We start from the raw sequence: 13396 nt of genomic DNA, 5'->3' as shown, positions 1-13396 counted from the left end.
GAGGAGGAGGCAGCAGATATTCTGGTGGCGGCAGGGGCTTTGGGGGTTTACTTCAGCCGCAGTGCCGGGCGCAAGTGGCTAGGATTGGCTGCCCACAAAGGACCTCCTGGGCTTGCGGCCGTGGCCGGCACAAACTACCGTCAGTCGCTCCGTGCTCATCAAAACAAGTCTGGGGAGGTCCTTTGCGGGCGGCCAGTTCTAGGACTTCCCCACGTTTGCTTTGACAGAAATCACTGAGCGGCAGTTAGAAACTGCTGCGCGGGGTTTTCTTGCCACATGCGCGGCCGCGCAGCCGCGCACCTTAGAGGGAACAGTGGTTGAGTTTAGTGTATTATAAATGGTGACAAAAAGTAATCTAGACAGACAAGAAGCTATAAGATATCAATAGATAACCACAACTCCTCATTTTTTTGGTTACTGTGGGAAGATTATATTGTAAGTATCAAAAGCTAGACTATGATGTCCCTACAACAAATAGCTTACCACATTCTGATTCATAAGATGTGCAACAAACTTGGAAGCTGTCAGGCACTGTTGCTGCAAAACAAAACACAGAGTTCTACATTATTCTAAATTGCTTTATTTTTCTATCATTATGCCAGGATGAATAACCTACTGAAGCACGAGAAACATTACACCACACATAATGTTTCAGGACACTGCAAGGTCATGAAGCGAATAAAGTCACATTATGTACATATAGGAGTAGTTTTTTTGGGACATATTTTGGGGGATTTCTCTGGTTTTTTTTAATTGTGACCTGACGTTAAGTCTTATATCCATTTTCATGTATTTAATATTTCAAAATTATGAGAAACTACAGTCATTCTTGAGCAAGGCAGAGGAGACTGGAAATGATACAAACAGGGAGTTTATGAGCTACAGGTTGTTCATGCTAGCCTGAGTGGCTCATAGAAGTACTTAGTTCAGAAATTGTATAGCATAATTATGGCTTAATAGCTACACAGTATTATGGCTTGGCTCAGAAACTTCAATAAGGATAATATGGTTTGTCTAATATAGTGTAAAGCAATGTAAAAAATAAAGCATTTTTATAAGTTAGTTCTTATGCAACTGTTATGCTACAGAATTGCAAGCGTTTGCTTCTGTTTAACATGGATTTGTTTTTTATACTCTGGATGATTTGAATTTTTTTGTTCTTAGTCTTTACAATGGCCAAAAAAAACACCACAATATATTTGGACACCAAGAGAACAATACTTTGTTTCTTCATGTGCAGTCCTGCATACTTTGCAATCATTTCAAAAATTAATTGAATGTACTAAATCAATCCTTCTTTCAATTTTGTTGTGTAGAAAGCATTTTGTTTTTATTATATTAAAATACTTGCGAGTTTCAATTGATATTTACTCCTGTAAAAATTAATATTATATGGCCCTTTCTTCTCTGTGCTCCTCATGACTATATACTTTGCACCCCTAATACGCTAATGAGGAAATAAGTCTGAGCATATTTCCCTAAGGCAGCTCAAAATATAAAGAATTTAACAGACTCAACCTTATTCAATTAACCTCTCCAATGGCTTTTTCCGTACCTTATCATTCCTTCTGTATCCTTTGCGAAAATTTAAAATGAGTCTCTTGAGAATCAGTTCCCCAATATTTGGAAATTTGGAATTGATAATTGCTACAACTGCTGCATAAACATGAGTGAAGATGGGGGAAGCGCTCTGGGCTTGCAAAATTGATCTTGCTAGTAATCCCCTACAAATGAGAAAAGAGACATAAAGACCCTTTAAAGAAAACATAATTTAATCTAAGTGTAAATGCAGGCAACAAGGCACGTGGAAATGAACTTCCTTACTGCTCCTAGCTCCTTAAAAGGTTTTCAACGAGATTAAGCCTCACCTGATTGATAGACTTCCCTGTATGGGTATTCTATCCACTCCACCAGTCTACTCAATCAGCAGCAGCTCTGACCCCCTGAAATATACTTATGTGGGGTGAGAATCTGAAAGGGCTGCATTGGGAAGAAGTAGGTAGAGAAATCCATTTCTACTAATACAACTTAATGCATCTAAATTCAGACTTAATCCTTTACTAGACTCCCTTAAACTATATGACATGGTAGCTTGAAGACAATCATTGGCTTTTCTCCAGCACAAAGTATTATCACTAAGCTAGCATATTGCCTAACATATGATATTCATTATGATAATTTTAGGTTTTTCACCTGCGATACTATTCTGCATGCTGTAAGCTTATATTGCGATATTATACATTACCAACAGTGTTTCGGAAAGGAATAGTTGACACTTAATACTAGGCAAAATGATAAAGAAACTTTATTACAAATAACTCCCAAATCCTGTTCTCTCATATGTCAGTGTTGTCAATATATCATTGACATGTGTCATGAATGTCAATATGATATTCATGTTTCCATTTAACAGCACAGGTTTCTATCAAACCTATTGCATTTTTGAGTCTTACAGTTTCTAGTGACCAAATGGAGTTACACCACTGGGGAAAAAAAACAATTGGTTCATATTTATGACCATTGCTATGTCCCAAGATCCAACTGAGTCGTATTGTGACAATTGCAGTGTCCATGCATCATGTGATCACCTTTTGCGATCTTTTCATCAGCAAAAATCAATGGGGAAGCCAGATTCACTTTACAACCATGTTATTAACTTAACAACTGCAGTGCTTCACTTAACAACGGCAGCAAGAAAGATCATAAAATGGGTCAAAATTCACTCAACAAATGTTTCCACTTGGAAACAGAAATGTTGGGGGCTCATTTATAGTCATAACTTGAGGACCACCTGTATAATTAAAGTAAGAAATTACTACCCTTGTAATTTTCAGAATAATGATAACTTGCTACCTAAATCCATTAGGAAAAATAGCATAACTACAGCCCATATAGAGAAATCTTATCGGTCATTAAGACAAAAGTCATTAACGTATAAGGTCATCAATGTACTGAGATAGAAAAGTAAATTAAGTTCAACAAGTATATTTTGCCTCCCAATACAGATATAAAGATATTTCCTGGTAATCTGTGTTTTAATTAAGCACTTAGAAGAAGCATGTCAAAGGAGGATATTTATGGATTAGGAATCCATCAGAGGCTTCTACTTACTCCTGTATCAAAGAGGAACACTGACAGAAAACTCATTTCCCCAACAGCTTATCAGGACTAAAAAAAACCAGCAAGAGGGTAAATTGATTGTTATGTAATATGAACAAACCGCCATGAAACCCAAGCCTTATTTTTATTCAGTCACTCTACTAATGCAATAAACGGAAGAGCTCAAGAACCTAATCAGACAGACTTCATCATTTTTAACAGTATCTGAATATCATTAAGATTGCAAAATGAAATCCAGTGCACAAAAGAACACTTAAGAATGAAAAAGAAGCAAATATGAAACTGTTTGATTTTTGAGCACTACAGTTAGAAGGCATTCACAATTTTCTCATTTCCATTCAAACTACTTTGTGGTCATGGATCAGAAAATATCCGTTGTAATATAACAGAACTCCAGTTAATATCTGGTTTTTTTTTTTAAAGACCTAGCTTTTTTTTAAATTAAAAAAAAACACAGATTACAGAAGTCATGTTGCATGCTTTAAAAGCTTTAAAGCTAATTTGATCTCTGGATTAGAGCCCCACAAAATGTGTAAAACATCTTGACTTCGAGAGAATTGGCGAAGGACAAACTTGCATGAACTTTGATCAAGCCATTCTTATTTTAAAACAAACATGCCAGCTTGACTCAAGTAGGAGCCTCTATAAATACATTGTAGAGTATTTTTAACAAGAAGCCCAGATCTACGGGTTGTGCAAGCAATATAAAACGTGTCTTCTTCAAACGCAGAGCAAATCCATTAAGTTAACAGGAATTCTGCAGTGAAAGCTTGGAATATATTTAAATTAAATCTGCAGGGGTCTTTAGAGGGATTTTATGGGGTGAATGAGGCAGTGCTTGTCTTACCATTGTCCTTTTCCTCTCTACCTACAGCCACTACCCAGGTCCCAATGTGGTATGTTCCACATTTTCTCTATCCCTAGTATTGTTTCATACGCATTCATCAATATTCACACATATTTCAACTGAGCAGAAAGGGTTGCTCTGTGCATTATTTCATGCTTACCTGCCTCTCACAATGTTTTCTTGAAGAAGTTCAGTGATAATGTTGGCAATGTTTGAAACGTTCACCTTGTTGATCAGACCATTGATGGATTTCTTCAGGGCTTCCCAGCTCATTCTTTGATAGGCTAAGCTGTATTTCAAAATATATACAAATTTACTAATGGGCAAAAAGCAAAGAACTAGAACAAAAGGAATGATTAGCTGGAGCATTAGCAGCAGTAGCAATAGCAGTTAGACTTATATACCGCTTCGTAGGGCTTTCAGCCCTCTCTAAGCGGTTTACAGAGTCAGCATATCGCCCCCACAGTCTGGGTCCTCATTTCACCCACCTCGGAAGGATGGAAGGCTGAGTCAACCTTGAACCGGTGAGATTTGAACCGCTGAACTGCAGATAACAGTCAGCTGAAGTGGCCTGCAGTACTGCACCCTTACCACTGCGCCACCTCGGCTCAAGTGACACATCTCTTACAAATGCAAAATAGTCTACGGACACTAGTCTAAAGAAAAGAAGAATTAGGGGCAACATGATGGCAGTATTCCAATATTTGGGGGGGGGGGCTGCCACAAAGAAGAGGGCGTCAAATTATTCTACAAAGCACCAGAAACAAGTACAAGAAACAAGGATTGGAAACTAATCAAAGAGAGAAGCAACCTGGAATCAAGGAGAAACTTCCTAAGAGTGAGGACAATTAACCAGTTGAATACCTTGCCTCCAGAAATTGTGGGCGCTCCATCACTGGAGGTTTTTAAGAGGAGACTGGACAGTCACTTATCTGAAATGGTATAGGTTCTCCTACTTGAGAAGAGGGCTGGACTAGAAGACCTCCAAGGTCCCTTCCAGCTCTATTCTATTCTAAATACGTTAAGAAGCGTTACTACAGCAAGCAATAGCAATAGCACTTAGACTTATATACTGTTTCACAGTGCTTTACAGCCCTCTCTAAGCGGTTTACAAAATCAGCCTATTGCCCCCAACAATCTGGGTCCTCATTTTACCCACCTCGGAAGGATAGGAAGTCTGAGTCAACCTTGAGCCTGGTGAGATTTGAACTGCCAAATTGCAGGCAGCAGGCAGTCTGCAGAAGTGGCCTGCAGTACTGCACTCTAACCACTGCGGCTCAAGCAACATTATTATGAATGCTAAACTGTGATTTATATTTTGCAAAAAAAAAGGTATTATCAACTATAATCAACAGACAAAATTAGGAAAGGCAATTCTAGCTTCAGATTTTATTTCACCCAGCAGAAAAAAGTGGCCTTCTCATTAAGAAACTATATTTATTCCTACACGAGACTATCACAATAATGATGACTCGGCCATCTGAGCATGAAAAATTGAGACCAAATCCCAGTCTATGATGCTTTTTCTAAATAAAGCTTCAGTAGTCTTGCTTCTATTTTTTCTGATAAGAAAAACCAAAAAGGGCTCTTTCCACTTCCATATAATTAGGATTTTTCTAACATCAGACATGTCAACTTGCACCTTTCTCTACTTCTGCGTCTATTCCTTCTTTATTATTTGAGCATAGCACTAAAAATCAAATTTCAGTTCAATATGACATTTTAATTTAATTTATATAATATATATATATATATTTATTTAAAAATCTGGTATACCTGCTTTTATCAGTGATTTGTGCCTGCATCATCCTGAGCTTTGCTGGAGGAATATATGCACCTCCAGTACGGGTAAGGATTGGATCCACTTCCTCTTTCTTTTTCTTCTGAGGGGGTTCCTCACGTAAAAGAGAGCCCTGTACTCCTGATTTCTCCGTATCATTTTTTCTATCAGGTGAGCGGGATTTCCTGTGCTTCTTCCAATCGGATTCTCTCTCTCTCTCCTGTCTTTCTCTCCTTCTGAAATTAGAAAAAAATCTACATATTTCATATTCAAAATTCAAAAGAAAGAAAAAGTAAAATTTAAATATGGTGCCATTCATCACTTCTAAGACTTATTTTAAGCCACGGGTGTCAAACTCGATTGCGTCACGTGACGTATCGTGAAGTTTTTTTTGCCTTTGCAGAGCCAGGGTGGGCGTGGTCTGTGCGTGGCATTTCCAGCCTGTGGGCCGCCAGTTTGACAGGCCTGTTTTAAGCAAACTCCAAATCAGCACATCCTACAAAACCTTACAAAAACAGCAGCAGTTAAACAACACAACATTCAGAATTTTTAGAAGCATTTGACATTCACCTTGGTTCTGGATATCTGTCGTCATAATGCCCCCTTCCCGAATATTCTCTGTCAGATCTTCTATGTTCCAAATGGCCTTTGCTTTGGGGTGATGGAGACCTCTTACGCTCCATGTACCTATTCCTGCATTAAAGTCAAAACTTGATTAGCAATTACTGTTAAACACATCACAGAATTTGTGGAGAGCCAGTTTGGTGTAGTGGTTAAGGCACCAGACTACAAACTAGGAAACAGTGAATACAGGTAGTCCTTGAATTTATAATAGTTCATTTAGTAACAGTTCAGAGTTACAGTGACACCCTACAGTGACTTAGGACCATTTTTCACACTTAGGACCATTGCAGCATCCCCATAGTCATGTGATTTACATTTGGATGCTTGACAACTTGTTCATCTTTATGACAGTTTGTAGTGTCCCGAGGTCATGTGAGTGTCAGGCCTCCAGTCATATTCCTTTTAGGATCTTTGGCCTGCCACTCTCTCTCTCATTTTAATATGCTGTTTCATTAGTGGAGTAATTGGGAGGGGGAATAGTAAGGAATAAAATTGTAGAATGTGTTGTTGTCAAAATAAAACATTCCTTTCTAGAAGCCCAAGGTCATTCTTTGTCTCCGCACCTCTGCACCTGACCAGAACTAGATGGGTGGAAATGCCAGCGTGGCAGTGGAAGATTGGACCATGTGATGGACTTGTGGGTGCGGGGACAAGATCATGAACTTTCAATTGGGTGGAAAACCCAGGAAGCTTTCAGGTTTCCCACAGATGTACCAACATGTCTCTCTTATTAAATTGGAACTTTGAGGAAATCTCTGCCTTGGACTCTGATTTAATTCTGGATGATATTTGGAACGCTGACAGTGAGTACCTTTGCGACCTTTTGACAAGCAAAGTCAATGGGGAAGACAGATTCATTAACAACCGGGTTACTAATTTAACAACTGCAGTGATTCACTTAACAAATGTGGCAAGAAAAGTTGTAAAATGGAATATAACTCACTTAACAAATTTATGTTGTTTCTTAACAACATAAATGTTGGGCTCAATTGTGGTCATAAGTCGAGGACTACCAGTATGGTCCTGCCTTAGGCACAAAGCCAGCTGGCCAGTTGCCTTTCTCAGTCCTGGGAAGAAGGAACTGGCAAGCCTACTTCCCAAAAATGCTGCCAAGAAACCTGCAGGCAGTTATAAGGAGTCAATGCTTGTTGGCATAAATAAGTAAATAAATAAATATATAATGGATTGTGTAACTTTGGAAAGCAAAGAACGTGTGTCAAATGTTTCTCAGCTGTCAACTTTGTACTGCCCAGAACTTTACTTTATATGCAAAAATAATAAGAAAAAATATTGGTATTATTTGTAGTAATTAAACACTGAAGTCTCGGTGTTTATGTATGTCTTTGAATTACTCTTTGGTTCATCAGTTTTACAAGTTTTGCATCATAAATCTTGCGCCTAATCCATCCTTCCCTTCTCATACTTTCTACTGCTACCCCAATCCTTTTAAAACAGGTATCGTCTTGATTATGATAGTGAAAGAAGCAAAGGAATAAAGAACATTCATAAGTGGATATTTATATTCAACATATCTGATGTTCATACACGTAGCATCCTTCTATAGTTTCTATACAAATATTTGGAAATGGGATTTGAGGAGAGCAGAATCCTAATGAGGCACCAGATCGGAATGAGCAGAGAAGGAAATGCATTTACACATGATGGATTCATTTCCATCTTTTCAATTGGCTACACTCCTAATTGTGTACATCTGAAGGAGATTCTCCGTGAACTCAGCTATGTTCACTTAGCATTTCTCTACAACTGGAATATACTTAGAAGAGCAGAATTTTCTGCGGAGAAGATCAAGAGAGTAACCAATGTCCATGGGGACACTGAGAAAACTGTTAGCGCACCTTTAAAAGGTATAAATCTTGTACTGAAGATGTCAACTTATTCATAGCAACATAAGAAACTAAGCTAGAGACAGAAACACCTACAAAAACACCCATTGACCAAATACCTAATAAAGTACATGACAGGCAAAGTGGTATGTGTATAGTGCATATGTGTGTGTAAGAGAAAGACACACACATCCATCAACATCCCCAAATTACAGGCAGTTATAGCATTGTTCTCTGCGTCTTCCTTTGATCAGAAGACCAAAAACTAATCCTGTCATTTATGAAGTTGTCTTGGTTCTTTGGATCTTTAGAAATATCCCCTCTTCTTTTCCATCAAATGTCAAAACTGTCCAAAAGGAAGGAAAATCTGGGTTTAAAACAATTCCTTTCCCAAAACAGTATTAGAATAAAAAGATGGTGCATTTCCATTACTAGATTCTCAGCTAATCTAAAATGACTTATCCTCGCAGATAAACAGGGTTCACCGACAAATGTGCGCTCGACTAAATCGCGCCGACGAATGAGTGCAGAAGCGCACCGACAACAGTGCGCCGACAGAAGCACGCTCTAAACCTAACCCTAACCCTGAACCTAAACCTGAACCTAACCCTGAACCTAACCCTAAACCTAATCCTAAACCTAACCCTGAACCTAACCCTAAACCTAACCCTGAACCTAACCCTAAACCTAACCCTGAACCTAACCCTTACCTTAACTTAAATCACGCTTCTGTTGGTGCGCTGTTGTGGGCGCGCTGTTGTGGGCGCGCTGTTGTGGGCGCGTTGATGACATTGTGGTTTTCGCACCACAGTTTCGTCGACGCGCTTTTGTCGGGTCGCGGATAAACAGAGTATTTGTCACTTCAGCTAACAATCAGTTTCTCAGATTTACAACCTGCCTAAAATGCTTTTTAACTTGTAGGGAAATTCTCATATTTTAAGATACTTAAAATCTATTTTAAATTTTAAAATAGGAGTCTCCAACCCCTAGACTATGACTGGTACCGATTGGTAGGTGACCTCCCAGGAACCGGGCTGCGCAAGCAAGTCAAGCCCCATCCGTGCACACGCAGGACCCAGGCAACATGCAATACCATACACACTCCTGATCTGTGGAAAAACTGCCCTCCACGGAACCGGTCCCTGGTGCCCAAAAGATTGGGGGCTGCTGTTTTAAAATATTTAAAAAATCCTCTTCCCTCCCATCTCCCCATTACAATCTATTATTCTTTGTAGTCAGTTTTCGCTGCATTCCTTATAAAAAGACATTTTACCTGTCTTCTGGGGAGGCACTTCTCTCACGAGTATGGTAAGCTTCCTTCCTTTCACAGCTGGATCCAGACTTTAAAACAAATTTTACATAATGAATATTAACTTAAAAGAGAAATGAAATGCAAAAATGTAAACTCACAAAGAACTAAGATGACTGTTTTTCATGTATATGCAACCCCATACTGTACCTGTGATCTTTACAAAATGTGCTAAAGTTGCACTGAGAAACCAGCTATTTTAAGCCAGCCTTGCCCTCTTCTGGGAAAAATCTATATTTTTATATTATTATATTACACTGTATTGTAATACATTTTATTGTGAATTGATTTGAGATTATTTAATGGGAAGTAGTATAATAATGTAATAAATGTTACCATGTTAAATTTTACACTTTTAGTTTTTGCTTCATTTTATTATTCTAGTTTATCAAATATATGGATTGTCACCAACTCTGATTCCTTAAGATAACAGCAAGGCTACAAATATTTTAATAAACAAAATATAGCATTTGACATAAAACATCAGTAAAATCTACAGTTAGCCAAACTACCAAGTAGTAACAACTACATAACTGTTCTTAATAAAATATTGATTACATAGTAGATACTGTAACATGATCATAATGCATTATAGAAGTAAGTAAACATTTCTTCTCAGATAAAATTTAGTGTTTGGCCTTCAATCATACTTCCATGGACTCAAATTGCCTCCCACATAGGCACTTTGGAAACATCCATAAACACTGACATAATTGGTGTCAGGGTTAAGGGGATAGACTAGGAACTGAGACTTGTAGTCCTCTTTAGGCATGAAATCAACCATTTGCTACCTATACAGTTGCAGAATACATGCTTTTCATGCAAAAAGCCCCATGTTAAATTCCTATAGATGTCAGATGCCATGGAAAAAATGTTGGTTGAAGCCCCTGATAGTCCTTGACAGTCATTCAAGGTCGACTCAGCCTTCCATCCTTCCGAGGTGGGTGAAATGAGGACCCAGAGTATGGGGGCAAGTTGCTGACTCAATTTGCTAAAAAATCTGTAAACCGCTTAGAGAGGGCTGAAAGCCCTATGAAGCAGTATATAAGTCTAATAAATAAATAAATAAATAAATCATAGATAATGCTGAATGAAATGTTTTGACCTTAGCATAGTCCTCCTCCAATATCCTAGTCACAGGTTATTATTGCTTATGAAAGAGTACCAGCAATATTTACATGCCCTCTCTTTACATTTAAGTTTTCATGATATAATAATGAAAATAATAATAGCAGTAGAACGACTATGGCAAAATTAAGCATAGATAGTGTCAACAGTTATAAGTGCCCTGGGTGCAATTCCAAAACCTCTGGAGCATCATCTGGATACGTATCTCTTGCATTGCCAAAATTACCACTGGTCAACTGCAAAAAGCAGCTTTACTTGAAATAGCATACTTAGCAACAGCATTTAGACATATACTGCTTTATAGTGCTTTACAGCCCTCTCTAAGATGTTTACAGAGTCAGCATATTGCCCTCATTTTACCGACCTTGGAACGATGGAAGCCTGAGTCAACCTTGGTTAGGATCAAGCTGCTGGCAGTCAGCAGAGTTAACCTGCAATACTGCATTCTAACAACTATGCCACCATGGCTCTACATCCTGATACTTTTAACACCATCAAACAACGTCTGCCTATCCAAGTTCTAGATAAAAAAAGCCAAATGCAATCTAAACAACTGGTTGACTATGTGACCAACCATAAATGTATTAAAGGTATATGCCACCTGACTCCCAGTTTACAGATTGCAAAAAGCATATTAAAATAATAAAAATATGCAAAACACAAAGCAAAGAAAGAAAGCTGGAAGGGAAAATAATTGTTGCAGATGGGAACAAAAAAAAAAGGAAGAAAAGGATGGTTAATCTTCTTCATCAAAAGCCTGGGCAAAAAGCTGTACCTTCAAGAACTCCAAAATACCAATAAGGTAGATTTGCTGAATTCATCAAATTTATAATTTAATACTAAATAAAAAAAATACTTACATTCATTTCTGCTACTCTTCATTCCCTCTTATTCTTCCACTTATAAAACTCTGAATTTCCAATGTAAGCGTTCCAAAAATCAATGTGGAATGTTACCGTTATTCTTACAGCAAAAATAATCTATAGAGAAAACAAATGAGGTTTCTGGTATTGTTAAGACCAAAATCAAAGCAGCCATAAACTAATACTGCTGTCAACAATAAAATTATCTGCTTTTCAGTTAATTAATTTGACTACTTTAATCTATACCTAGCAGAGTTTTCAGAGTGTAATTCTCATAACACGTTAATACACAAGAATTTGCTCATACATCAGGGGGTCCCAATCCCCGGTCCGTGGATGGGTATCAGTCCACAGCCTGCCAGAAACCAGGTTGCGCAAACAAGCGAAGCCCCATCTGCAGGATGCAAGCAATATGTGAAACTACACCCCCCTCCAGTCAACGGAAAAACCTCTCTCCACAGAAGGGGTCCCTGGTGCCCAAAAGGTTGGGGGCCACTGTCATACCTGATTGAAAAATAAGAGACTGTAAAACACAAACAACCTTCATTTTTGAATGAGTTTCAATTCTGCACTAATAAAAAAATGATATGTGAACATAGCAAGCTCTATCGAGCTGAATGCAATAGCTTGTAGATATGTTTTTACTGCCTACTCGAGCCAGTACGTGTGCCGTAGATGCACTATTTGGTTAGTGTCTTTTGCATCTGAGACAAATGGCTATCCAACATCTTCTTAAAGTCTTCCAGTGTTGAGGAATTAACAACTTCTGGAGGCAAGCTGTTCCACTGATTAATTGTTCTAACTGTCAGGAAATTTCTCCTCGGTTCTAAGTTGCTTCTCTCCTTGATTAGTTTCCACCCATTGGTTCTTGTTCTACCCTCAGGTGTTTTGGAGTATATAGTTTGACTCCCTCTTCTTTGTGGCAACCCCTGAGATATTTTTCTCTCTCAGATTTTTTATTTTATTTTGTTAATTATTACTGCTAAGGTGCACTTTCCTCTGCCTAATAAATCTGTGTAATGAAAAGGATGTGTGAATGAAGCGCGGTGGTAATAACATCTCAAGCGGAGAAAGAAAAGCTTTATTGACTGAAAAAAAAGTTTGAAATTCTCAGGGCTTTGAAAAGAAACAAAAGAACATGAGACGCTGTGAGCATTTCTGCTTAAATAAAGAGGCATCATGGGGAAGCAGAAGAAATGTTAATAACATAAAAGCCAGGTTTGTTTTTTTAAAGGAAGAACAAGTGTAGAAAGTCTATTAGAACAAGACAAAGGATTTGAAGAGATAGAGCATCTATTAAATGTTTCAACTGAAGATTGGATAATGAAGATATCAGGCGCAAGTTTTCTCCCAAGAAATGAGAAGCCACTAACAATGGTGTTTCATATGTGATTTGAAAGGCTTTGCTGCTATAAAAGAACTGCCCAAAATAAAGGCAAATTGTATGGCTCTCACAAAGCAGGCTGGGGTCAACAAAGTAGAGAAAGAAGACTTACTTAGATCTCTAGGTCGTGACCCGACAAATGGGCGCACGACAATAGTGCGCCGACAAAACCGCAACATCATAACTGCGCCCACAACAACGCGCCGACAAAACCGTGCCCACAAAAGCGCGATTTAAGTTAAGGTAAGGGTTAGGGTTAGATTTAGGGTTAGGTTTATGTTTAGGGTTAGGTTTATTACGTTGTTTTTTGATGTTGCATCGGCGCGCATTTGTTGGCGCGCTTCTGTGAGCATTCATCGGCGCGATTTTGACCTCACGGTTTTCTCACCGCGGTTTTGTCGGCACACTTTTGTCGAGCGAACATTTGTTGGTGAACCGATCTGAATTGTTTCAGTCCCATCTGCAGAGAACTTTCAATAAAAGACCTGCAACACTTG

At 38.4% G+C, this 13396-nt stretch overlaps 1 protein-coding gene across 3 annotated transcripts in view; it reads right to left on the bottom strand.

The window, feature by feature from the left end:
• The window catches only part of CWC22 (CWC22 spliceosome associated protein homolog), a 48611-nt gene that overhangs the window by 32101 nt on the left and 3114 nt on the right, over window positions 1-13396 (bottom strand). For all 3 annotated transcript variants that reach the window (XM_032220906.1, XM_032220914.1, XM_032220924.1), the window contains exons 2-8: window positions 11513-11632; window positions 9489-9556; window positions 6318-6440; window positions 5744-5983; window positions 4128-4256; window positions 1556-1724; window positions 484-537 (exon numbers count right to left, since the gene is read on the bottom strand). In XM_032220906.1, the coding sequence (XP_032076797.1) occupies window positions 484-537; window positions 1556-1724; window positions 4128-4256; window positions 5744-5983; window positions 6318-6440; window positions 9489-9556; window positions 11513-11518 (789 nt within the window). In that variant the 5' untranslated portion in view covers window positions 11519-11632. The remainder of the gene's footprint in view (window positions 1-483; window positions 538-1555; window positions 1725-4127; window positions 4257-5743; window positions 5984-6317; window positions 6441-9488; window positions 9557-11512; window positions 11633-13396) is intronic.

This window comes from Thamnophis elegans, chromosome 1, assembly GCF_009769535.1.
Source record: "Thamnophis elegans isolate rThaEle1 chromosome 1, rThaEle1.pri, whole genome shotgun sequence".
Classification (NCBI taxonomy): domain Eukaryota; kingdom Metazoa; phylum Chordata; class Lepidosauria; order Squamata; family Colubridae; genus Thamnophis; species Thamnophis elegans.
This window is presented reverse-complemented; position numbering and strand designations above follow the sequence as displayed.